Below are 26,742 nucleotides of genomic sequence, written 5' to 3'. Positions count from 1 at the left end.
GAGAATCAGAAAACAAACTTACCTTCATTTATTAGCTTAATGCAAGGAGAACTACCTGCTCATTAAAAATAAAAATTAAAAAAGAGGGGAAAGAAAAGAAGGTAGAAGGAAAAGAGAGAAGACAAACTATGGAATAAAGAGACTTTTTTGGAATAGGGTGAAAAGAGTTTATTTGTTTATTTTTGCAGACAGCACAATTCAAGTTCAAATCTGGGTACTGCTCAGCAGATTGGTGAAAAGAAGGCACCACGGTTACCTTGAGCACTTTGGGGTGACACCAGGGCAGCTCCACGTGCTGCTCAGTATTTTGTGAGGTGCTGGGAGGTACACTGCCCTTCTCAGCCACGATTTAAGGTGCTGTAATAAATGAACAGGTTCTGGTGAAGGCTGGACAGAAAGAAGCAAAGGAGATAGAGCCCGCAGGAAAATGCAGGTCTTTCAATTGGCCTGTGAAATGTAGGATTGACAGAGGACCAAAAGGAACACCTGCAGACAGCTGCTGAAAGCAGCAAAAATTCTAACCATGCTGCTGCTCCCACAAAAAGGAGCAAGCGATGAAGGGTGATGCAAAAAGAAAGTAAGTGCCGACCGTTTCAATCAGCACATGCCTTGTCATAAACTTGCTCAGTGCTCTCAGGGGCAGAAGTCCCAAGAGAACAAAAAGGATGATATAATTGGGAAAAGAGCTTGCTAAAGAACGGACAATGTCAAAACAATAAAGCTCCTCAAAGGATACTGAGAATTTTTGACGCGGGAAGTGATCGTCTGTCCTGCAAAACTGGAGAGGTTTCTTGCTTCTCTGATAAGCCCTCCTAGGATAACAGCAGGTACACAAGGCATAACTTGGTGTGTGTAAAGCTTTACAGACGTACTTCATATGGCTCTGTATCCTGTTTAGATCTTGGATTTAATTAGCACCATAAATGTAAGATATGTGACTTCATCACAAAACTCGAAAGAGGTCTGGATTTCAGTTAGAGAGGAGGACCCAGAAGGTAGCTGTGTATGAACTGTTCTGGGCCAGCTCGGAGTTGCTAGCAACCATACAGAGAGAAGAAAATAGAATAGGTAATATTTGGGGGATGTATGCTGGTGACAGGAGGACATGTGCACTCCACTCAACTAACATATCCACCTAATGAACCTGTCAAAGAAGCTCGGCTGGGAGAGGCTTTCATAGTCCTTCTCCCGGAAGATGGCGGCCCGATCTCCAAGGCCAAGCTTTAACAGGACATCCATGTCTACGTCACTCCCAAGAGCCACTACTGTGGGCATGACGTCTTGCTTCTTCATGGAATTGATGGCCTCCTCAAGGTTCTTGCTTCCCGTGATGCCATCAGTGATGAAGACGAAGGAGAGTTCAGCATTGCGCCGAGCAACTCGCTGACCGTTTCCTGGGCTGAGCACAATGTTGTTGATGGCATGTATGATGGCCGATCCAATGTTGGAGGATGAGTCCAGGTACTTGATCTGAGCCAGGGCGTTGGAGATTTCGGTCAGGTTGTAGGTGAGTGGGAAGACCACATCCTGCTCTCTCTCACTGCCGTACTGCAGCAGCGCAATCCGCGCATTCATGTTGTCGTCGTTTCTCCTGGCCAGTGTAAGCTGTTGGGCAACCTGCTCCACAAAGTGGTGTGCCCTGTGGAAATTCTGCTCCCCAATTCTTTCAGAGCCATCGAGCAAGAAGACAATGTCAACGGGACGCTGTGTGCACTGGGCTACTGCAAGCTCTGCAGGAGAAACAAAAAAACAAAGTTGGGAGCATAAGAAAGCCTACTGGAGAAAGCCGGGTTGTGCCTTGCGCGGCTTGGGCTGGAGTCACCTCTGCGTACCCTTCTACAGAGAAAAACAAGCCCCATCATGTTTCCAAAGCCTGTCTCTGTGGCTGATAACCTTTGCTTCTTATTCCCTCAGCTCCTGGGCATGAGGTCTTAACAAATTGTAATTCTGGGGGCTAAGACAAGCAACCAAGTGTTAAATAGCTCTGTACATTTGTGTATTTCAGCTGTAGAGTTACCCACCTTCAAAGAGCAGTGCTATCATCTAAAAGGGAGATTAATAGCACACAGTGCTTTAATAACTCTCAGTAATTTCTTATAGAGTGGCCTACTTTCAGGGTTCCTCTCTGCACAAATCTTTGCAGGGTGAAAGCTGATTTCATAACCCGCACCCAAATTTGTTTAATCAGCTGTCACTAATTCCTGAGGAGATTATAAAGGTCAAGGAGTATGCTCAGAAAACAAGAATCTCTTCCTGTTGGTTCACCTGTCATAAAGCAGCTTTTAAAATACATAACAAAGACCAGAATGAAGCATGTTGGAACATTATCCTTCAGTCACTCAGAACAACACAAAGCAGGCAGTGAGCAAACTCAGGAAAAAAGGCACAAGAAAACGGCAGTATTTCGAGTCTGGTGTTAGTTATGAACAATTCTCTTGTCCCTTTGCAGTGCTTATGTGTAATGCATTCCATGTCTGTCTGCATTCCCCAATAAACAGTTCCACATCTTCTTAGGTGGTCCTTCTTCCATTCTAGTGATTGAGTTTCCTTCTCTATGAAAGACCTGGTCAGGAATACGATTACAACGCCGACACTGGCACGTACATGACATACACCATGGGGTATTCCTGCATGGTGGCAGTAGGGCAACAGCTCTATTGTGCCCCGTAGAGCAGTTCCGTGTTGCTCACTCTGAATCCTGGAAGGGTGAAGTATTGGAGCACATGCCATGTAGTGCTGCATGACTGGCAAGGACAAGGTTATTCCGGAGCAGCTCCAACCTGAGCACCCACTTCTGGCACTGAGGGACAGCTTTTATGATAGTACTATCACATTCCATTTCCATACATTGAACAAATCCAACTTAACAAAGTGCTTCCTCAGTGCTGAGCGCTGTGATACCTGGGGCTGCATTCAGCATGGCAGAGTGCTGAAACAAAGCATTTTGTAGCTCTGTGTGTGAGCTGAACGACAAGAGAATCAGACTACAGAGCAGACAACATAAATTCAGCAATGTGGGATAGTGCTCCCTGATGATGCATGAGGTTGAGTTCACAGACTATTGACACCACTTTTATCCATGATAAAAAAACCTGCAGTGCAGGAACTTCTAGCACATGTGGTTTATCTGATCTTGCTGGGCATTACAAAAGTTTGCAGTTGCTTTCGTTTCATATTCCCCAACAGTGCAGAACTGTGTTTCTTCTTAGCCCCTCCACACTGTAAAATGTATGTATATGGTGGCATGCCTTGAAGGGTGCTTGCTGTGCACTGACTTACTGTAAACAGCAGACCTCTGCAGTGTCAATTCTGTCTTAAGGAGAAAGCAGTCTCTGAGTGACATTATTTTTCCATACGAGTTTTCCGAATTTCATTCTCCAAATTCAACTGCAATACTTTTCTCCTTTAAAGCAATAAAGTTATGCACTCACCTGTTTGAGACACGATGTCTATAGGTACATTGATGCTGCAGTTCCCAGTTTACAAGTGCTGCTGCTGCAAGGACATTTTGCCTTGGCAGTGCCTGCGTGCTCCCCTGCTCATGAAAAGGACAGGTGGAAAGGCATACCCCCTTCAACCACCTGAAGTCTGGGTAGGGTCTACAAAAGCATGGAAGATAGTGGGTGGAAGAGAGACCTGCATATTGTGCCAGAGAAGTGCTACCAGCCCATCTTCCCCATTGCTTGTCTATGTTTTGACTACAAGCAATCCCACCCTAAATGTACCTACAGAAAATGCTAGGAACTCCTAGTTAAGCAGACATCAGCATCTCTCCACGAAGCTTCAGCAACAGCATAAAATAACAAAATCACAGAATGGCTTGAATTGAGAAAGGACCTTAAAGACCTCCAACCCTCTCCCATTCTCCCTCCACTCCTCGCCCCATCCTCCTCCCACAACAAGACCAGGTTGCTAAAAGATGCATAATGCATGGCTGGCTCTCCAGGCAGTTCTCTACCTGTGTCTACTGCAGGAGTGCTCCCTAGAGAAACTCTAGGCCACTCTACTGGCCAGTGCAGTGGCTGCACAACCTTCGGTTTGTCCTGTTCAGAATCATGCTTCAGTTATACTTTGCTCTCACTTCTGAGGGGCATGGACCAGAGTTCCCTTTCCTGCAGCAAGAAGGAAAATTCTTGTCCTTAACTGCAGGTGGCTGAAGTGGTTAAGCACCACCACAGATTAAGCCAACTAAAATCTTCACATCATGCTCTTAACTGGAGCACTAATCCTGCTGGTGCTGCTTAGAGCAAAGCCTGCAACTCACTGTACTGCACTCTGACTGCCAGACAACAGCTGAGGCTAACAAAAGCAGCTCAAAAAGCAGAACTGCAGAAATAACATCCATTTTCCTGCCATCAGTAATGACATGTGTGTGCAGAGCAGCCCCACGCATTCACGCAATGCTCCTCCAAATTCAGTCATGTCAGTTGCACCCAGCAGGCTAAGTCACATGCTGATCATAGGGTAAAAATACCTAATCCCCACGAATACCACATTGCCTGTCACTGGACAAATTCTAACTTAGACTGATAAGCCCAGGACTTTGAAATAAAACTGTGCAATGTTCAAAGTGGGCAAGCTCTTTGTTCCAGTTGTTTCTGAGCTTGGCTACGGTATGGCAACTGGCTCCCCTTCACATACCTTACACACCAGTTCATTGTAGCCCAACCACATTTTTGAAGACTGTAAATCTCAATTCTGCTCATGATATTTGCTCAGTATAGTTTATTGCAATAACACCACGTCAGATAGAGAGGCTGCAAAATCCACTTGCTGGCAGTAAACACTTTTGTGTAGGGAGCAATAGATACTCTAGAGACACAAAAGGCAGACACCTGTCTGACTTTTTCTGGAAATCAGTGGTGGTAGAGTGCATGGAAGTATCCCTCCTCATCTAAACAAACCTATCCACAGCACAAATAGGGGCTCTATAGTCTCCCTGAACCAAACTAGCACCGGGTATGGATTCCATTGACTGTACTGCATCAAGTTTAAATACTTGCTTTTAAATAGCTTATGTGACATATCACAGAGGTTTGTGCAATTGTGGATTTTTGCTTTGGACTTTCTGGTCCTATATAACCTCTGTCTCCTGGATATGAATAAGCACACATTGTGAATTAAGACGAAAGAAATGCAAGTGCACAAGCAAATGTGCACACAGTATATACACTTTCTGACAGAAGAACTCAAGTTTTCCTGCTCACGATGGAAAGCCGGGGGTTGCCCTCTCATATTCCTTACTCTTCCCCTCAGTACCCTATGATGCCTAGCAAACACTTGTACAGAAACACCACAGTGAGAGGACGTGCACCTTGCTTGGCCAGTATTGCCACAAAAATGCTTTCTGGGACCCAAAGAGAGCCCTCACAGTAACACACAACAAAACAGCACAGAAGATGCTTCAGAAGTAAAGACAAACGTGGGAAAAGAGCATTGCTGGGCTGTCTGCAAACAAGGGACTTGCTCTTGCCTGCAGCCACATGTGCTGCACTCTGTGCAGGAGCCCTCGCTCACGTGTGGCTGAGGACTGAGATGCACAATGCTGCCAGAGCAGGGCAGGAGCACGAAGAGAAAGAGCAGCAGCATGGCTGGCTCAGAAACCAAGGCAGTGCCACTGTCCTGCCAGCACTTGGCACTGCCCCTGCAGAAAAGCAGCAGGCAAAGCAACAGCACTTCTGGGGAAAGCTGCCATGCTCACCAGCCAGCCAAGCTGGAGAGGCCTGCCTCTTGTGTCACATCCCTGGCTGAGCCCTGCCAAGCCATGTCACTGCCTTTTTTTCTCCTAAATAAAAGCTTCTGCCAATGTACCTGCCCTCCTTGCCAAACAGGCACTTGATGAAAGAAAATTACAGCTCCGAACAATTCTCCATCTCTACTCAATCCCTGCCTCCATGCACTTCATGTTGCCTAGAATGGAGACATCAGCAAAGCCCTAGCACGGTTTCTGGGTCCCCCACAATCTCGCTGTGCACCATTTTGAAGGTGTCAATGAACAGGTCCATCCATTCTTGCCGCTCATTTCCAGTGGCAAACTTGGCTTTTTCGGCAGTAAAGGCCAAAGTGGCCACCAGCTGGGTGTACATTCTGGGGTCCTGGGTTTCCCGCGTGGAGTTTAGGAACTGGGCGATCGAATGTATGGTGCTGGGAATATTTATGTTGACTCCCTCTTCCATGGGGCGGAAAATAAGTGGGTTTACATTTCCAGGGTTCCTGTCATCTGCAAGTGAGCGTCAAAAGAATATTTTCAGGGCTTTCTAGCAATGGCTGTTCTCCGAATGCTACCTGGCTTTCCTATGCATGCTGCAGAAGGGAACAGAACTAACGAGGGACAGAGAAGTAAAGACCAAAGTCAGATTTTAACTCTCAGTATCTATGTCTCAACAGTCATACTGGAATATATGTCCCAGGGTGGGACGTGGATCCCCCTCTGAAACTGAACTGCTGCTGTACCTCTCACAGGAAGGCTGAAGCCAAGGATCAACCATGAGGAAGGGAAGGCTGTCAGTGCACTGCAGAACAGCCCTTACAGGGAGCTGGCACAGAGCATTGCTTTGGTGATGGATGAGGAAAGGACCCCAGAGAGGGGATGGATGGAGTACAGACCCTTGTGCAACTACGATTCCATGGGCTGGAGAGGAACTAAGCATTTGATTATAGGGCTGAAGCACTTCTCTCATGAAGAAAGGTTGAGGGAACTGGGCTTGTTTAACTTGGAGAAGGCTCTGCAGAGACCTCATTGTGGCCTTCCAGTACTTGAAAGGAACCAATAAACAGGATGGGGAACTGCTGTTACGAGGGTGGATGGTGATAGGACAAGGGGAATGGTTTTAAACTGAAAACAGGGGAGGTTTAGGTTGGATATTAGGAGGAAGTTTTTCACACAGAGGTGGTGAGGCACTGGAACAGGTTGCCCAAGGAGGCTGTGGATGCCCCATCCCTGCAGGTATTCAAGGCCAGGCTGGATGTGGCTCTGGGCAGCCTGGTCTGCTGGTTGGCGACCCTTCACATAGCAGGGGGTTGAAACTAGGTGAGCACTGTGCTCCTTTTCAACCCAGGCCATTCCATGATTCTATGATTTGCATACATAGATATTCTGCCTGAGGCATCTGACCTGGGGAGTGTGGAGTTACTAAATCCTGAAGAGCAGAGGCATACGTAAGCAAAGACAATCAAGTGCATATTACTGAGAAATTAATTCAGTATGCTTACGATCCAGTTACTGCATCTTACAATGCCTGATCTGTATTTGACAATAGTGGCAAGGCAACTGACTTTCTGTCAAAGTACGATCAAGGAACCATGAGAATCATACTGACATAATGTAACACACTGACTAAGAGACCAAAGAAAATGACGTGAAAACTTAACTGCCCAGTTCCTTCACAGAATCACAGAATGGCCCAGGTTGGAAGGGACCTCAAGGATCACGAATCTCCAACCCGCTGTCACATGCAGGGCCACCAACTTCCACATTTCATAGCAGCCCAGGCTGCCCAGGGCCCCATCCAACCTGGCCTTGAACACCTCCAGGGATGGACGGGGCATCCACAGCCTCTCTGGGCAGCTGTTCCAGCACCTCACCACTCTCTGTAAAGAGGTTCCCCCTGACATCCCTGACTTCCCTCCTTCAACTTAAAACCACTTCCCCTTGTCCTGCTGTTATCTACCCTTTCAAAGAGTGGACTCCCCTCCTGTTTATAGGCTCCCTCCTTCCTTACTAGTTCAGCGTATCCACAATGAAGAAAATGTTCATTACAACGAGGGCCATAAAATCCAACTTCTTGCTGCATATGGGATTCACTGAGATCAGCCACCAAGTAGTTCTGAACTCTGTTACATGCAAACTGTACACATGATGCCGAGGGACAGAAAGACATCAAAGGGACGGCGAACTTGCTCAGTGCTTAGTCCACCATGCTTTGGGTGGGGGTACCATCCTGTATGTACAGTGCTCCTGCATGGTGCCCACACTCTTCAGGACCCTGAGAACCTGTTTCCACCTGATCTTGTTGCCATGATATTTGAGTAAAATCCCAAAGCTCAAAGCAAAGCCTTTTGCACAGGTTAGAAAGAGCCTCACAGAGCATCATGCAATTTCTATTAAAGCAAGTGGTCAGTTCAGATTTGCTCAGCATCTGACCCTACCTGAGCCAAATCAAGGAACACCACAGCATCCTGTATACACCAAAATAATTGAGGGAAGATTAAAGGGAGACAAGCATACGCCTTGAAAAGAGGAAAATTTGGATTTCTGTAGTCAGGGAGGCAGCATGCCTTCCTCTGCAGATGAGAACTCAAAGTGGTGACATGCTTGGCTCCACAAGGCAGTAAGGAGGAAGCTGGGTGCAGTTCATAGCTGTCCATCTCCATATCCTACTGACAAAACACAGGCTGGAGCTAGGGTACATCGCATGAGCTCTCTGAAGGTCATAGGACTGCAATTCTGACAGCTAAGGGCCATGACCAGGACTGAGCATATCTCTGTCCCTGATCTGAATCTATCTAACATGTCTGCAGCTGGACACGTGCATTGGGTATGCGTGAATCTCACTCACATATCCTTCAAAGGGCACCATCTCCATCCCAAAAGTTGCATATGAATTGGCACCAACTTCTGAAGCTCTCAGGAAAAAAAACAGGAAGCTGAACAACGAGCACAGAATCGCCAGGCTTTGTCGTACTCCCTTCCTCACCACTCACCCAACACCTCTCCTTACCATTGTGCAAATGAAGTCATTGCAAATCCTTCTAGATGATGGCAGCAATGCACTATGGCCGACCCAATACAGCAGATGGTGCTTTGACCAAAGGCTCTCAAGTCCCTAAGTATGACTTAAAACTTGGCCTACCAGGCCTACCACAAATCCTCACACACCACGGTGACTTCCCTGTGCTGAGGAGGATGCACTGGCACTTTCATGGGAGGTCCACACCTAAACATCCACCATGGGACATCATTCCACCTCCCTTATCCTCTGGGGAACAGGTGTAGATTCTGCACTTGGTCTGGCCCACCTATGGCATGGTGTGAAGCATTACCCAAGAGGGAATGCCTTCTCGACTCTCAGATGCCTTCTTGAGCTCTACCAACAGCCATTTCTGATCTGGTCCCCATTGTGTATCATGTACCAGCAAACTGTTCTCACCTTGCATCAGGAACAGAGACTCCCAAGTACACTATAGGGAAAGGATAGCCAAATTTGCCTTGCTTTGGAGAGCTCAGATGGTCAGAGCCCTGGAAAACGTGAATGCTCAACCTCTCGGGTCAGTTTCTCTCCTACAGTATTCCTTAGGAATGGAGCGGTTACAAAGACCAAAACCTTTGAAGACACCTGAGCAGTCTCTAGAGTGGCATGGAGAAGTTTCTTCCTTCTGCATGGATCCACAGGACATAGCTCCTCAGAAATCACTGCAGAGTTTGTGTTGATAACTCAGCATCAGTTTGGCATTGCTTTCCCTGCATTACAAGGTGCAAATACTGAGAATGTTAGTGTAGCAGTCAGAGCTTTTAGTCAGGAACAATTCCAGCTTTTCTGTCTTCAGATTGCTGATCGTTCTGGGACCTCCTCCCCTTTCTGTTGTATGGAAACATAGGCACTTCTTTGAAAATTAACGTTGAGATTCTGTATAATACTGAGTTGAAGCAGGGGCTTTCATGGCAAGAGTAGAGGTAAAAATTGCAAGAACTGGCAAAATTTTGTCCCCGGTAAGCTTTGTGTATATCAGCAAATAGTGCATCTATTGTATTTAAACAGATGCAGAGACACAGACAGTTTCTCTAGGAGTCCATCTGTCCTTTAACAAGCAAAATTTGATCAAGTAGAATCACCTTCAGCAAGCAGCAGCCATCTCTATACCAGAGTATCCTTACCAATTTTTTCCTTTGATTCAATACCCTGAGTTAATTGTTAATTAAAACACAGCCAGTGTTAAAGAAGCCAAAGCTTTCAGACCACTACAGTGTTGTTTTACAGACTCTATACCTGCTGCTCTGCCTTCATCACTCACAAGGAGCATCTTGCCCAGTGCTACTAGTTACACTCTGGATGGCAAGAGTTGTAGCAAGGGGGTTTTGGCATGGTATGCAACAGAGATACAGAGGAAGTGAGAAATTCATTGTTAAATTTGGAGATCAAAACCTGGGAACACCCAGGAATTTGGGCAGGAATCAGAACTGAGCAATGCTCATGTGCAAACACGGTGTGCTAGTACCTACCTGTGAAGAGAACTCAGAGGGACAGGAAAGAGCAGGGGATGAAAACATGGAACTTTCCTGATGTACAATAACACTATTTCCCAAACTCCTAGCCATGCAAAGGAAGCAACGGGTTTGCACATCCCCTCCCACTCATGAGCTCCTGGACCTACAACTGTGTGCACATGGCACAAAGCTACTTGTAACATTTACCTGTCTGACAGGGCAGCTCAGGGCAGACGATCTGTGGATCTGAAAGGAAAGGAAAAAAAGGAAAACTGAATGACACGCTACCACCTCCCTTCAGTTCTTGCATTCAGAGATGCAGATCCAGGTTTCTCACAAAGAGAAATGACAGCAGCCCCCAGAGTCTGGGCCTTATCTGAGAAAGTTTATCCAGGGCTACATTAAGTTCAGCCCACCCATCATGAATGACCCACCTTGAGAGCTATTGGCCAACCTGCAGGGACACAGCCTCTCTGCAATCTTTGCAATACGCTGTATTTGCTCTCCATCCACAAATCCCACTGCTACAAATCTCCAGTTCCCATAAGTGCAAAGAAAGATACAGACCTGGGCAGAGCATGTCCTCCATCTTGTCAATGAATTCCTCCGCCACAAGGTCTGAGAAGAGCCTCATCTTCTGGACTCGCTGGGGTTCATTGCAGGCAATGGAGACCAGGGTCTCGCTCTGCTCTGGCTGATCAAATATATCCCCGATGCCAATGGTGTTGACGAGCACATCTCTGCCACAAAGAGCCCCTAGGTTCTTGTCATCATCCCGAGGGTCGTAGCGTCCATCTGTGATCACTACAGCAAACACCTGGGCCTTCTCTCGACGGCTTTCTTTGATGAGCTTATTGTAAGCAAATTGAAGAGCAGAAGGTGTCCAGGTGCCTCCAGCAATCCACTCCAGGCGCTTCACTGCTTCCTTGAAGCTCGACAGTGAATTGATGCGCTCATCATCAAGTTTGATGGCTTCAAAGGTCCCCTCGTGACTGTACTGAACCACCCCAACACGGGCACCTGCCAACGGAGCATCAGCGTCACTTGGCTTTGAATGAAAGGTGCAGAAAGTCAGCATACTTTCATGTTAGAAAAGAACTGCCCAACTGGCCTACAAAGCTGGGAAGGGAAGAGCAGGAACTGCTGTGAAAATGCTGAACAGACGAATGCAAACCACGGCAGCTACATACAAATATGAAAGCTGGAAAGATCCAAGACCCCCTTCTTTTACCCATCCCCACTTATGCCACCAGCTCCACCCCGTACACACTCCAGACCTGTCTCTGATTTGGGGTCCTTGGCGATGGAGCCCAGCCGGCTGACCACGTTCACAACAAAATTTTTCTCCAGAGTGAAGTTGGTGTAACCAATACTTTCTGAGCTGTCTATGACAAACATGATATCCAGGGCACCGCAGCGCTTCTCACAGTCTGGAGAGAGGGGCAGAAGGAAGAAATCACAAAGGTGATTTACAATTACAAGAGCCACGGGGTAAGAAGAGACCATCTGCGGGAAGAGGGAGACATTCAACACATCAAGCATCCACAGGGTTTGCGGTGTTGTCTACACCTGAACAGCACTGGAATGCTACATGTTTTTCTGTCAGCATTTTTAATCTTGCTAGCCTATCATCTGGACCATGAAACTGTATACTGGCAATGGCAGAGCTGAATTTTGTAACATAAGCGTGGCTGCCCCTACCATGACGTTGGTGACAGAAAGGCAGAGGCTTCCTGCCATCCCTTTTCACTGTCCATTGAACTGACATCCCCCTGCCCAATGCTGGCCCTTAGCTCTGAAGAAAGGCAACAGTTCACTCACCACAGCATCCACATGTCTCTCGCACGTAGGTCATCACGTCGCAGTCCTGCCAGCAAAAATGTGCAGGGTGAGTTCCTGCTCCCTCTAAGGGAAAGGTTCTCCTTCACCTTTCTCCCCAGCCACCCACTCCCCTTCCTTTGGCTCCCTTGGGAAGTCACAGGCCACTCCTGCCCTGCTCATGGCAGGATGCCTTCAGTCCTGCCCTGTCTCCTGTGCCAAGCAACGGCAGGAATGGTAAACCCTGCCTCAATCTCAGGCTGCACGTGGCAAAACCGAGGTTGCCCCTGCGTGGAAGAGCACAGAGAAGTCCTACTTACAGTCAGGCCCGGATCTCCCGGTGGGCCAGGGGTCCCCTGTAAGAAGAGCATAGGGATTTCAGGCACAGGTTTTGGGAGCTAGACGTCAGCCCCATCAAAAATTTAGATTAGTACAGAGGTCTGTCAGGGAAGGAAAGCCTGTCTGGAGACAGTGGACACGTCTGAGGGCTGGCATCCCTTTCAGCTGCGGGGAGACCTGCTGGCACTCTGAGCTTCAGAGCAGCACAGGAGCTGCTCTAAGGAGGGTGGGTAGAAGAGGAGGGAGCTGCAGCATCTGCTCAGACACAACAGGACGGTACTCTACCTCTGGGCCTGCTTCACCAGTTGGGCCTCGGGATCCAGGTTCACCTCTTGGGCCAGGATCACCCTGGAAGGGAAACAAAGAAGGACTGAGCGTTTTCCTGTCACAGCTGATGGTGCAGCTGCTGCTGTTAGGAGCTCCTCCTGACCCACTCATCAGGCACAGCCCTGCCAAGCATGCTCACCAGCCTGCTGCTGCTGTGCTGGGAGATAGGGGCCATTTCTGGGGTGTGGCTGCATTGGTCAGGTAAGGGAGATCTAAATGCATAAGCCAGCAGCACACAGTACTGACAACAGCACACGGCTCCTCATCCTGTGTCTCAACACCACACATACATGGTATGCACGAGCAGGCACGTGCTGGTAACACAAAAATCTGCTTACCGGTTCTCCCTTCTCTCCTTTTGTTCCTTGTGTTCCTTTTGGTCCAAGCTCACCCCTTCCTCCCTGTTTGAGGAAGAGAAAAACAGATTCACCAAAGAGCACATGTGGATGCTCTCAGACAAAGGAACAACGGCTGTGAGCACATCAGGAACTCAGGCCTGCCTGACCCAGAGGATCACCCTTTAAGCCAGCGGCTCATGCAAAGCAAATAATTGGTGTTTACACAGGCACTGACTGAAGAACAAGGAAGTTTTGCAAAACATATTTCAAAAAGAGACAAGCCTGCACAACACACACAGGTCCTGCATCTGCAGGGAAGGTCCTGCAAGAGGACCGGATCCTCAGCCACTTGCCCCGCTTGGCATTTCTGCCAGTCCAAAAACAGATGAAGGACACAAGTGTACTCACCTTGGGCCCTGGCTGCCCCTTCTCACCCTTGTCACCCTGTGAGGAAAGAGGAATGGGTGAGACAGCATTGGAAGGGCTTCACACTTCTCTTTGAGGTCTGCGATGAGGGGCACAAAGCTAAACAGCAGGAGTGATGGCTGGGGTGGTGGGCACAGCCACATCCCAGTCATTGTAGAGAGGCTGGGGTCCCCAGCACCTCTAACACACAGATGAGGACTTTAGGGACACATTCAAATGCTGTGGAGCAAATGGAGGACTTCACAACCCCTGGGGCCAGGAGCAGAGATGAGGACAGCATGCTGGCACTACTGCTGAAATGCCACTTCCTCATTCCCTTCTGCTTCACTTTCTTGTGGCCCTCACCATTTTTCTTTCTCCCCCCTTCTTCTCCCAGGCTGTTAACCTCCACTGACACAGATTTCCTCTGCTGTTGTTGGACTGTGCACACCTTCACAGGAGCATACATACCTGCGGTCCTCTGGGTCCAGGATAGCTGAAGCCAGGCCTGCCTCTGTCACCCTTTGGTGAAGTAAACAAGCAAATAAATAATTGTAAAGAATAAATAAGTAATTGTCAGAACTCAAACTTGAACTTTTGTGACCTAGCGATGCCAGTGAGATCAAAGCTATTTTCACTCCCTGTCTGAGGAGAAACATTCCAGTGAGCCATCGCTTCTGCACTGGATCCTCAAGCACTGGGAGCAGTTGTTCCCAGCAATGACATGCTGTCCTGGGACAGCACATGCCTGGGGTAACCCTGAATCTAAGCAGGATGAGAGATACAATCAGAGCTGCCATGACCAGAGCAAGAACTAAGTCTCTGTTCATAGCGAGGCTCAGGTTCAAGCCATCCTGCTTCCAAGACAGGTCAGTGAGCAGGGCATATGGACTTTAAAAGTATCTACACAACAACACTGCCTTTCAAATGCTGAATTGCACTCAGGAACTTTACCTTTGGACCCGGCGGTCCAGCATCACCTCTTGGGCCCAAGTCCCCAGGGTCCCCACGTGATCCCTGCAAGATAAAGTTGGGGGGATTGGGTCAGGGCATTTCCAGCGGCTTCCTGGCCATACTGGGGTCCGTGCTGGGGAAACGGGCTGCTGAGATGATGCTGTGAGATCACCTCCCTCCCCCAGGAGTTGCTGTGGCAGTGACTGATGCAGCACCTGCGTTCTTGCAGGGCCAGAATGATGAGCTGGCACTGCTACCACAGTAGGTGTGGGGTTAACCACGGACTCCGACTAAGCTGGATGCCCATGGGGCAGCTTTTTGAGCCTCCTTGGGAACAGGTCATGCAGGCTGCTCTTAGTAGGACAGTGCAGGCAGCTGTTGTCAGCAGGACTAGCTGTCACTGCAGAGGGAGGTGGCCACGGTCACACAGATGTCCCACGATGACTTACTATGTTGCCTGGCTCTCCCACAGCACCCGTAGGGCCTCGTGGTCCTGGCAGTCCTTGGTCTCCCTGCAAAACAAAGAGGCAAGAATATACAGAAGCAGATACATACAGACCCTCTGTGCCACATCCTCAGTGCTCCACCAGGCTCTGGCACCTCTGGAGACAGGGGTGTCCTGGTGTCCCATCTGCACCTCTTTACACAGATAAGATGAAGCAGGATAAGACCTTTGCTTATCCTGCACGAATATTCCCTTGCCAGATATGTGTATGAGGGTTAAAGTCCGTTGAGCTGATATCTCCCTCCCTCCCAGCTATCACAAAACCCTTTTCTGGGCTTACCCTTGCTCCTTTGTTTCCAACCTCTCCCGGCAAGCCACGGGGACCTTCTGGACCAGGATCTCCCTGTGGGGAAGATAAAGATATTCCTTGTCAGGCATGTCTCCAGCTCTACGCGCATGGCAGTGAGGAGGACAGCACTGCTCTCAAATCTGGTGCTTCTTGGTTTGAGAAGTAGTGTCAGGGCAGAATGCCCTCTGAACATGTGATTTTTACTCAAGCTGTGCTGCCCTTCATCTTCACTCAGCTTTGGATCAACTTCTGGAGGCTGTAGGTGCTGGTTTTGGAGGTGATTGTTACAGCTTCTTAAAGCCGGGCAGGCAGCAGGCACAGTGGTAGCAGAGCCCTCTGGCACCTGCAGCTCCCAGCCCTGGCCTTGGGTATTTCATGGTTGGGCCGCAGAGCATCACAAATGCCAATCCTGTGCATCTTGGGCTCGTTTGCAATGGTTTGGGCAGATGTTTTACTCACTCTTTCTCCCTTGGTGCCTGGACCGCCTTTGCTGCCTTTCGTTCCTGGATCTCCACGTCGACCCTTGGCAGACACAGAAAGCGGTCACATCAACAGGATGCCAACAGGGATGCCACCCAAACAGTGACACCTGGCTGCCCTTCCTTCCTGCTCCAGACCCCCTTAAGTAGCCTGTGTCCATGATGGCCCTGCTTGGGGCATGTCCTGCCTTTGTATTTTGGGAAGCCAGAGCCAGGCTGCTCATTCAGGAGGTGCTCACCACAGTGACCACCAACACACATGGTTCATTCCTTCAGGGTTAAATGCTTTGCTTTACTTCCGGCACATCTGGCTCTTCTTCCTGCTCTGGGTGTTGCACAGGGACTCAAACTGGTCTACAGCATCTGGGTTCTGCCCTCACAGTGCCAGCTGAGCTGAGCTGTTACGTTGTTTAAGCTCCCTGCCAGATAGAGATCATTTGCTGCCTCAACCTTGGTGCCAGCTTCTAGGACAAACTCAGAGGGACACAGGCTAAGGTGAACTCCAGACAGGCACTCAGCATTCCTACTGGGATTTATCATGAATGGCAGACAAGGAGAGCAGCTCTGCATGTCTTAGGGAATGCAGAAGGCAGGGCAGGCAAGCTATTTGAGGGTGATTCTCAACCTTGCTCACAGATCAAGGAAGTAGGTTTCTTTTTTCCTTTCCTGATCACCTGTCCATCACTCATCCATGAACCTGGAAGAGGTTCCTGTGGCATGTTTACTGCCCAGAGTAGACACACACTTACAGGCTCTCCTTTGGGTCCAGGAGGTCCTGTTTCACCTTTTCTTCCTTTGCTTCCACCAGGTCCTTGAGCTCCAGGGTTGCCAGGAATTCCCTGGGAAAGAAAATGAAAGCAGACTTGTCAGAAGAGAGGTCAAGGTGCGTATCTCTTGTCCTGTGCCAAGCAGCCTATCCTTGTGCAAATGCCAGCACGAACATGCACCTTACGTTTCCACACATTCTCCATGCCTACCAGTTAAATCTATGAGCACAGGTGCCAGCTGCACAGAGACCAACTGAGAGAAAGGCATCTCAGCTCTTCCTTCCAGCCTCCTCCCAGCCATGTCAAAATCTAAGGGCTGCTGCAACCTCCAACACTCTATCTGAAGTGACTGGCTATTGGGTTAACCTGTTGCCAACCTCTTTATATAAGTAACAACCTCCTGCTGAATGAAATGGATAAGGCTTTCCCAAATGCTACTGGGATATAAGCTGGAGCTCGCTTAGAGGAATAAAACCAGGCTAACACCAGCAGTGCCACAAACTCTGAGGATGTTACAAAGCTATGTCAGGGAAAACCATAGTCCTTCTACCCAAAACAGATAGGAAAAGGAACAAAGGCGCAGAGCTAGAAGGGTAAATCTTTCCAACTCAGCTTTGCCTGGCACAAACATACCGGGCTCCCTTTTTCTCCTGGAGGTCCAGGGGGTCCACTGCGACCAGGCCGGCCAGGATCTCCCTGAAACAGAGAGCAGTGGTCATTGGTTACATCATTAGAACGTTGCTGCACACCACTGATGTGCACCATGTGGAGCCCAAGGAGCCGGGCCAACAAGGGCCTTCCCTCAGCTCCAGCGTTTGTGTTAGGGTCCAACAGCCAGGCAGACAGAACCCATCGGCTCCGTGAGCAGTGAAGGATTTAAGAGGCAATACAGGCAACAGTGTGCAGCCGTCCCTACTGCTGGCCTCTGTCCACTTCCATCTGGAATACTCTTACCTTCATGCCTTCGTCTCCTCTTTCACCTTGGTCTCCTGCATCTCCTGGGTAGCCATCAGGGCCCTAGAGAGAGAAGAGACAAAGAGCAATATCAACAATGTGCATTTTACCACCAGAATAAATCAAATCACTCAAAGACACTCTCTAGAGACTGAAAATTTGTTTTTGCCAGCTACTAGCACTGATGAAGGGAGCAGGTGCTCCTCTGTATGTGGGGAAGTATCCCATATTTCCAGCCTGACGAAAAAAGGCATAAGAACCACAGACCTGAGGATTACAGATCCGGAGTCAGATTATGAAGAAGGTAGGAAAAGAAGGCAGTGACCTCTGTTACCATATATTTTGGGATGTGCAACTGAAGCTAGGACCACACACCTAGTATGCTGAATTCTTTCATACAGCATTCCTACCTTGTCACCACGATCCCCCTTGCAGCCTGGCGGTCCAATTCTCCCCAGCTTGCCCTGGAGAAAGATCATTCAAATGAAAAAGCCAGCAACACTCCACATGTCTGAAGGAAATATACATTCTTTTCCTGATGGCAGTTTCTGTTTTTTTAACATCATCAACTGGTCATACCTGTGATCAGTCAGAGAACAAGCAGCAAGAGTATTCTTTAAGCAGAAGTGTTGCTATCTGTGGTGAACAGACACAGAGAATGAGGAAGCACTTGGTGGGGTATGAGGGAAAGTGCAGAACAAAACCAGTTTGTGCTGGCCAGTGAGCAAAGCCAGCCAAAATTGTATAAATGTAGGCTATTCTGCTCTGGTACATTTGTATGGTATGCAAAATGGGAAGGTCATGTTCATCTGCACTCGCCTGAGAGGGGACAGAGGATTTCAGGGACTTTGTTAGGAGATACCTGAATGTGGCTTTAGGGCTTTCATGTTAAGAGAAAGCATCATCTTAGAGATGAAACTGCAGGCTCTGCAAGGATGTGCCTTGAAAGCTACATTTCAGCAGACGTTCCTGTGTACGTGTCCTGCAGGGGGCCCTAGCACTCGAGATGAAATATCCACACCAGGTGAACATCGCTCATCCTGCAGCAGGAGAGCAGCCCGGGTTATGCATCAAGCTCCTGCAGAGTGTAGCTCAAATACTTCTGCAGGCTATGGAGAATAATGTGCAAATAAGCTCTTAAAACTTCAGCCGGATTGAGATGAAAGGAACACAGAAACACATGAGGGATAAGAGAGAAATAAAACAACCTGCAGGGGCACAGAGAAATAAACCAGCCCAATGATGGTGCAGCTCCCCATGCCGTTACCTTCTGTCCATCGGTGCCATTCCTGCCTGCCAAACCAGCTGCACCCTGGGATCAAGGAAGGAAAAGAGCCATCAGTGATCTGATGATACACTCAAGGATTTGTCACAACGTGCCAGTTAGAAAAGATCTTCTCTTACCCTCCGTCCATCGGATCCAATCTCGCCCTAGGGAAAAATGAGGACAGGAGTCAGCCAGTACCCCTGTGCCACGCTCACTCACCATGCCAGAGACTTTCTTCCCCTCCCTCCTTCAATGCAGCATTTTCTGCAGAAGGCTCTGTGACCTCCTTGTCTCTCCCTGCTCCATGGAAGAGGAGCCAGGACCCCTTTTCCCCAGAGAACTCCTCCTCTTATCCTCCAGACCCTGTGCTGGTGCACAGAGCCGTGCTTCCCCAGACATACCATACTTTTCTTTCTCACCTTTTCTCCTTTCAGCCCTGGAACACCCTGGAGGAAGACAAAAAGAAAAGAAAGACGATCTTGTGTTAGTGCCTGGGATGAGCAGTGGGAAGGCAGCAGCTGACTGGCAGAATGGACATCCCAGCTGGGAAATGGGCAAATGGGGAGGGAGGAGTACTACAAGGATCCCAATGTTGTTGAGGCCCTTAAGGAGGAAGGCCAGTAACAATTCTTAAAGCCACATCCTGCATCAAAGCAGCAGATCTACACAACTCTTCCATGCTGGCCAGCTGCCTTTGGAGTAGGAAGATGTGCCAAGCATGGTGGCATTCAAATGCACAACTTGGGGATGGATTTGTGGGTTTTCCCAGGGCAGGAGAATGCCAAGGAGTGAAAAGAAGTAACACTGAACAGTGGAAAATCACCCCGAACCACCCTGTGTTTTACCAAAAGTCATAGAAGCATAGAATATCCCAAGTTGGAAGGGACCCGTAAGGACAATTGAGTCCATCTCCTGGCTTCATGCAGCAAGACACAGAAATCCATGGCAGTAAAGAGCACAGCCACTGACTACGTGACTCTTACCTTAGGACCGGGGTATCCAATTGGACCTTCAATACCTGGATCACCCTTAAGGAAAGAAGACACAGAGTGTTACCTGAAGCAGGGCACAGATGAAGCCCCCAGCTGGCATCAGGCAGCGCTGCTTACTGTGTCATGGGGATGGTTTTACAACTCACCTGCCGTCCCTTCAGTCCAGGGGAGCCTGGTTCACCCATGTTTCCCTTTGCACCCTAAAGGAAAAACACATCATTGGTGATGACTGGAAGGCATTGAAAATTTCTAGTAGCATCAGGCTTCTACAAAGCTTGGAGCAGCTGTTCTGGGGATGGCAGCACACAGCCTGGCAGCACAGAGTTTGGGATTCTGTTGGGTTGTGGGTAGAGTGAGGGCTGCACACGTGAGGGCTGTTGGGAGTGGGAGAGGTGGAAATAATTTTTGCTGCACTCTTGTTGGCCTTGTACAGCTTCTCAGTTACTGAAGGCCCTTGATTGTGATCAGCATAGTCAATGCTTGGATATCTCTTTGCACCCACTGGTCCATCAGCCTTGTATGGTCATCAGGAGAAAGGAAGGTGGAAGGATCACCAAATCCAACTCCTGGCTCCACGCAGGAATACCCAAAATTGAGACTACCTCATTCTCTTGGCATTATTCTCTTCCCACACGTCAGAGTAACTTACCTTTTGCCCTCGGTACCCCTTGGGACCAGCTGGACCTGCAATCTCCAGGCAGCTCATCTTGTAGCACTGAAACACACCAAATTCAACACCAGATGTAGTTGCTGGGCTGCCTCGTGCTCTAAGCCACCCAGCACCCAGAGCTCAGCCATGCGCCACGGCTCTCTCCACACGTCTCCCCATAACCGCAGCAGTAAAAGTGATTCTGGTTCCACCTGGCTCAAAGCTAAGGCAGCAAAAAGCATGTTGAAAGCTCCTGCATACAAATCTGAAGTTGCCACAAGTGCATTCATCACGGTTTTGGCTCTGGGCCTGAGCTCAAAGAACAGGACTGCTAAGTGTCAGTCACACTGTTATGGATCTGCTCTTCTGGGGCCATCAGAGAAGGGTGTGCCATTGGGAGAACCACTCTGCATACTCCTCTATGTAGGACAAGCCCTGTCACATGGCTGGGCAGGAATTCTAGCTTGCAGAACGCTGGTAAAACATGCCACCAAATCCAGCATGGTACAGTGAGCATCTTAATAGACTTGAACTCACTGCTATGAGGAGAATCACAAATGAGGGGGAGGCAGAAAGGGAACCATCCCATATGCCATTTCAACTGCTGGGTAAAGGAGTGGGTTCCCATCCTGCATACTGATCCCAGGGTGGGCAGAAATCCACTCCACGCAGCTTAGAGCAAAACTCTTCTGCTCCTTCGGAGTACAATCTGTTATTCTTTAATATGCAAAGCAACTTCATCTTGGAAATGAGATGCAGGTGCTGCTCACTCACCTCAGCATAGGCTTCATGTTTCTGCAAGGGAGAAAACAGAATGAACAAAATCAGTTAAGACAGTCATCTCTGAGAGAAGAACAGCACCCACCCTTAGCAGTATGTGTGACAGCAAGGGAAAAGAAGCAGCTAAGGTCCCATGGCTCTCATCACAGAATGGCTTGGGTTGGAAAGGACCCTAAGGACCATCAAGGTCCAACCCCCACATCCTCAGCAGAATCCTCAGTTAATGGTGGTCCCTCACAAATGGGGCCCTAGAAATCACTCTACTTAGAAGGGAGGGAGCTCAGGAGTCTCACAGATCCTAGTGCTGCCATCTCTTCCACATGCCTCCAGGTGGGGCCCAGGTCTGCCTGAGCAGCAGCTAGGACTCGGACGGATCCTGCCTAGAGGAGCAGGGGCGTAACCCAAGGGACACCTAGCCAAAGAAATCAGATATACTGAAGACCACATTTAGCCCATAAGTGCAGAAAGGACTCGGAAAAGGTAGAGGAGCTCTCTCAAGCCAGACCACAGTGCCATCCCACCCTTCCACGCGCTCCTTCTCCTGTCACCACTCCCCGGTGTCTCCCCTCGCCCTGTTCTGCACCCTGGGCAGCACAGCTCAGCCCTCACCATCGCTTTGATTATCCTCTCGATGGTGTTCTCATCAATGTGCAGGGCGTCTTTCGGCGTGATGGTGTAGTTGCTGCGGTACAGGTCGTGCGGTGGGCTGGCGATCTCCCGCAGGCCCTGCTCGTAGACGTCCTCACTGGGGGCCACGGCAAAGAGCTTGATCCCCATGTCGCGTGCCCTCTCAGCCTGCATCTTCATCCCCCCACAGGGGCTGCCGGTGACGTGGCCGTCGGTGATGACCACCGCAAACTTCACATCCCGGGCCGTCTGGCTCTGGAACTGCTGTGTCATGTTGGAGATAGCACAGTCCGTGAAGGTGCCTCGGCCAAGGTAGTTAATGGCACGCAGCTTGGTGAGGTACGTGTCCTTGCTTCTCGTTAAAGGGCTGTAAATTTCCACCACATCTGAGTAATGAAGTCCTCCAAACATCCAAGTGATGGAGACTTGGTTCTGGTACACCTCATTCTCCAATTTTTCAATGAACCGAGGGATAAACTGCTTTATTTGGTCCACGAGGCTCTGGATAGGCACAGTCTGCAGAGCAATGCTCTCCGAGGTGTCAATGACAAAGTACACGCTGATGGGGCAATCCGTCTTTTCTGTATGGAGACAATTTTCAGAATGTGTCACAGCACTTTCTGCGATGCTGCACCCTCATCACTATGCCCTAGAAACCTGGATCAAGTAGATTAGAGCACACAGAATTGTGGAGAGAGCAAACCACAGCACAGGACATGAGGTTTGGTGTCCTGCAAGGTTGTTGCGCCTCTAATTAACCAGGAGCTATTTCCACCAAGATTGGAGGAAACGAGGGCAGGGATGACTGAGTGCCAGTTTTGAGCAAGGAGATGGCTTTTGCTCTCCTGCACTACATACATGCCCTGCCTGCCAGGCTGCTGGTTGCTCTCTCTGATTTAAAAACATTTTGAAAAGAGTTACACCCAATTACAATGTCACAAAAAGCACAACTGCCTTCTATCCCAAACTGTATCTCTGTCTGGATCAGAAGAGTCCTCACTGTCCAAGACTTTAAAATCACAGAATCACAGAATGGCTTAGATTAGAAGAGACCTCAAGGGTCATGAAGCTCCAACCCCCCTGCCACATGCAGTGTCACCAACCTCCACATTTCATAGCAGCCCAGGCTGCCCAGGGCCCCATCCAACCTGGCTTTGAACACCTGCAGGGATGGACAGGGCATCCACAGCCTCTTCTGGCAGCTGTTCCAGCACCTCACAGTAAAAAACTTTCCTCTGGTATCCAACCTAAATCTTCCCTCCTTCAACTTAAAACCCTAAACTCTAATCATTTCTGAACTAATCTTGAAAGTATTGCCTTATTTTTTTTATATAAAAGTCAGTCTGGACACCTTCATCCCCTCTTCCGCACTGAGAAGTGCTGAAATTTTAAAATTCACAGTGAGCTGTTTTCTGACATCAGACGTGCAGCTGAGTTCTGGAGACATGTTGGTACTTAGCAGTGCACCAGCCAGGAGAAGCCATCGCTGGCAGAGCTCAGACCTTCCACTTTTCTGCACTGCACTGCAAACTCAGAAATGAGAGTTTAAGTGGAGAATGCTGTTTCCTACAGAAAGACAGACGACTGTGGCAGGGGGCTGCAAAGAAACAGGAGAGGTATCATGTGCCAAAGTCAGTTCCTTGTAAGCAGGTTCTAGGACTGAGCAAATCCATTGCTTTAAGTAAGACTGTTGCCTACAAAAGAGACAGACACCCAAATTAATACCTGTACAGGAGGTAACAGGTTCATCATCAAACTGAGCGTGGAGTGGAACTAGAGCCACGCAAAGAAGGGTGGATAGAAAGGCTTGGTGGAACATCTCAGCAGTTCTTCTGGACATTGAGATGCCTGTGGGAAAACAGAAGTTCCATGTTATACACAACGTTCGAGCTGTTAGCTCTGACAGGAAGATACAAAGCCAGACAGTGCTTCATGTTAGTTCTGCCTACAAGATCCAGTCTGAGAAGTTCTTGGGAATACATGTAAGCGTTCAGAGGAACTGAGGACTGGAAATTATATTCACAGACAAAACCCCAGCAACAATTTTCAAGAGTGAAGAGCCAATGCTCACCTTTACGTTTAGAGGATGTTCACACTAGGTGTCATGTCAGCTTCAAAGCACAGAACCACGTACTGCCATAGTTACTTTTCTGCTTGAGGGTCAACTCAAGACAAAAAGGGTTATGAATGATCTCTGTTAAGAAGAGAAGGACTCAGCCCTTCTGAGCTCTTCTTTAAATGTTTGGGGTTTTTTTTGGAAAAGTCAGAGGTTGAATGGCCCCTGAGAGTGCCTTCATCCTTCCTTAGAGGTCACATCAGTGCAGGGGAAGGGCAAGCTAGCAGTGCAGCTACACTTCTGCCTGGCATTATCTGAAGAGCACAGACAACTCAGCTCCCCTGCACCTCCCTACCTCCCTCCTCATGGCTGCTCAGCAGTTATTTCCTGTTTGGACACATCCCAATCTAGTTCACACTGAAAGATGCATCACGCTACAGGATTCTGAAGACTCATTTATGCTGAGAAGCCCAGTTACCATCAGTGCTGCCAATATCCTTACAACACTGACTGCCTTCCACCTTGCTAAGGTTCATGCGCATGCTAACAAGCCTGCGAGAACAAATGCTCAGCTGGGTTTTACATAAGGGACACACTGCCATGTCAGCTGTCCTCTGCTGCCATCTGTCACACGGCAACAAAATGGAACGGTGCGTTGGTGGGAAGGTTCAGTCTGTACTGCCACACCACCATCTGCCTCTGACACAGCGGGCCAATATAATATAGGGGGGCATTACTTTCAGAGTAACCCTCACACTTACTGCAATGCTGAGGGAGTATTATGGTTATACAAGACTGCCTATCTCCAGTCTTACAAGTTTCCCATCCTGTTCATCCTCCACCGAGCAGAGCTGCAGGAGAACTTGATCTCGTGGCAGCTTGGAGCCCTCAGGCAGCACCATTTCAGAGCTCAGGAAGCTGGAGACACCATCTTTTGGAGATGCTGAGCATATGGAGGCTTTGGCCAAGTGTCTGACTCATGGATTGCAGCATCCTGGGTTTAATCACCTCCCTCCCTCCTGCCATGTGTGTGCGAGTGAGAAGGACTCTGTGCAGAGCAGGGTCCTTGCCTCTATCCAGGCAGCTCTAAGCACCAGGCACACTTCACTGCTTTGTCTCTGCACGCAGTCACTTTATCCCACTCCACTGCATGCAAGCTCCTTATCACTGCCAGGCTGTGAGCACAGTGTGCCCTTGGAAAGCACGCACAGTGCTTCCCCACCTATTCCTATAACAGGGAGTGGACAGATGTGGGACGAAACTGCCACAGCCTCTCTCCCCCCATCTGAGGGGTCTCCAAAACTGGGGTGGGTGATGCTGCTCAGGGTGCCAACAGCTCTTGTGGTTTTATTGCCAATCTTGTAAGATTTGATGCCTTCTGAAAAGCCTCACCTCCTGCTGAGAAATGCTCAGTGGGAAATAGTGCGTTTCACTAAGGAAAGGGTGTACTGCACTCTAAGGCATTTGATGAAGACAAAGTGCTGGCCTAGAAAAGTGATGGAAAGTGCAAATTGGGACCTGAATCCTTCTGTCTGAATACTTGGTTCTGCCATGCTTTTCTTCCTTGACTTCTGCTCTCTCTCTGCGAGAGCAAAAACACAATGCCATGGGAGCATGGCCTTTTGGCTTACTTGCGCCTTAGCTGCACGCTCACAAATGACTATCAGTCACATCACTCTTTAGTGCTCTGTAGAGGCCATCTCATGTGCCCGTCCAGGCAGACCCAAGGTCAATCTTATCCCATTTGTGACATTTCTTCCTGGTACACCTTCAAAATCACACCTACTGCAGCTGAGCAAACTGTTCCCACATCGATGAAAATTCAGTGCTCCACCATTAAGCTCAAGGAGCTGCTTTATGGTCATGGAAACAGGAGAGCTGTACAAGCTGCATCTGCTCTCATACTGACATAGCCCCAACTTCTGTTATGGTTATGACCAACGGGCACTGCCTGCATTACTATCCACACGTGCACACAGCATTTCACTCCACTCAGCTCTTTGTTAAGTAAAATAAAACTGGGAGAAAACAAAACAAAACAAAAAAACTAGAGCAAAAGACTCTGTTATATTGCCACGTTATACTGTTATATTATATACTAAGTCAAGCATGTCCCATAATTTTAGTGCCTGGCCCACCACCTGAAGATTTCCCTGCTGCTAAAGGTGGTCCAAGCCGTTTGTCAGCTCTCCCACTGCACTCACAGTGAGATGAAAGAGAATACTGGGGAAGAGTGGAGAGGCAGCCGGGCTGTAGAGCAGCCTAGGGGCTCAGCAAAGGCTCCTCCACTGCACAACAAGGTTGCAAGATCCAAACTCACTCAGGAGTAACTACCATTATCTTCCTAAACTTTCCAAACTGGTGCTGATGAAAATCAACAGAACTAGGAGGCACAGCTCACTGCTTTGTCTGGCCTGCAATCTGAATCTTATTTCCAAATTAATGAAAATCAAAGGTGAGCCAAAGCATACAGCAAAATACCGTGCTGCTGTCGCTGCCATCAGTCTGCAGTAGCTGGTGAACTCAGTTAAGGGAAAAAGTGGGTTCTCCAGCCCCCACTGAGGGATTTTCTGGACCTCTGGCCACATGTACCTAGAATGCAGCACTGAAGAGTGCCCAAACCCTCCTGAAAGCTTAACATACGTATTGTTTCAGTCTAAACACAGCACGCCTGAAGTTAGCAGCTTGTCCCTGGCAGCAGCAATAGCTGCGCAACCCACAAAGGCACGGGCTGGGGCTTTAGAACCATCAACAGCCATACGAATGCTGTAAAAAGAGAGGAAAATCCTGCCTACCTGGAGAAGGGGTTCATCCAAACTCCTCCAAAAAGCCTCGGATGCGGCAGGATAGAGGATCCGCGGGACCGGCCGAATCACGAAGGCTTCTGCATCCCCGGAGGAGCAGCCGGGAGCAGCCGAGGCTCCCGCAGCCCAGCTCGTCTCTTCCCTCGCAGTCAGGAAACCGCCCCGCTATGTTCCTCCTCCTTCGGAAC

At 48.9% G+C, this 26,742-nt stretch overlaps 1 protein-coding gene across 2 annotated transcripts; it reads right to left on the bottom strand.

The window, feature by feature from the left end:
* Positions 1-143: 143 nt before the first annotated feature.
* On the bottom strand, positions 144-26,742 carry COL6A2 (collagen type VI alpha 2 chain). 2 transcript variants are annotated; one of them, XM_052674529.1, is made up of 28 exons: positions 26,546-26,733; positions 23,420-23,542; positions 21,677-22,275; positions 21,062-21,082; positions 20,288-20,353; positions 19,785-19,838; positions 19,630-19,674; positions 19,066-19,092; positions 18,784-18,810; positions 18,647-18,691; positions 17,790-17,843; positions 17,380-17,442; positions 17,059-17,121; positions 16,408-16,497; positions 15,639-15,701; positions 15,171-15,233; positions 14,835-14,897; positions 14,386-14,448; positions 13,903-13,953; positions 13,435-13,470; positions 13,027-13,089; positions 12,647-12,709; positions 12,343-12,378; positions 12,026-12,071; positions 11,482-11,634; positions 10,772-11,224; positions 10,412-10,450; positions 144-1,730 (listed from the first exon to the last, which is right to left on the bottom strand). In XM_052674529.1, the coding sequence occupies exons 2-28, from the start codon at positions 23,532-23,534 to the stop codon at positions 1,123-1,125; spliced, it is 3,069 nt and encodes a 1,022-aa protein (XP_052530489.1). In that variant the 5' UTR covers positions 23,535-23,542; positions 26,546-26,733; the 3' UTR covers positions 144-1,122. The 2 variants fall into 2 exon arrangements, with proteins under 2 accessions (XP_052530489.1, XP_052530490.1); XM_052674530.1 differs by lacking the exon at positions 144-1,730 and adding an exon at positions 4,697-6,220 and having other exon boundaries at positions 26,546-26,742.

This window comes from Tympanuchus pallidicinctus, unplaced genomic scaffold, assembly GCF_026119805.1.
Source record: "Tympanuchus pallidicinctus isolate F22 unplaced genomic scaffold, pur_lepc_1.0 scaffold15, whole genome shotgun sequence".
Taxonomy (NCBI): Eukaryota; Metazoa; Chordata; class Aves; order Galliformes; family Phasianidae; genus Tympanuchus; species Tympanuchus pallidicinctus.
The sequence above is the reverse complement of the archived record's forward strand: the minus strand, read 5'-3'. Positions and strand labels throughout refer to the sequence as shown.

What these genes read in the sequence shown, in the direction of transcription:
- COL6A2 (XM_052674529.1), bottom strand. Translation starts at nt 23,534, where the DNA reads ATGTCCAGAAGAACTGCTGAGATGTTCCACCAAGCCTTTCTATCCACC. An exon ending in AGGGGTACCGAGGGCAAAAG is followed by an intron (nt 19,839 to 20,287) that starts GTAAGTTACTCT and finishes TTTTTCCTTTAG; the next exon opens with GGTGCAAAGGGAAACATGGG. An exon ending in GGACCCCAAATCAGAGACAG is followed by an intron (nt 11,225 to 11,481) that starts GTCTGGAGTGTG and finishes CTCCGTTGGCAG; the next exon opens with GTGCCCGTGTTGGGGTGGTT.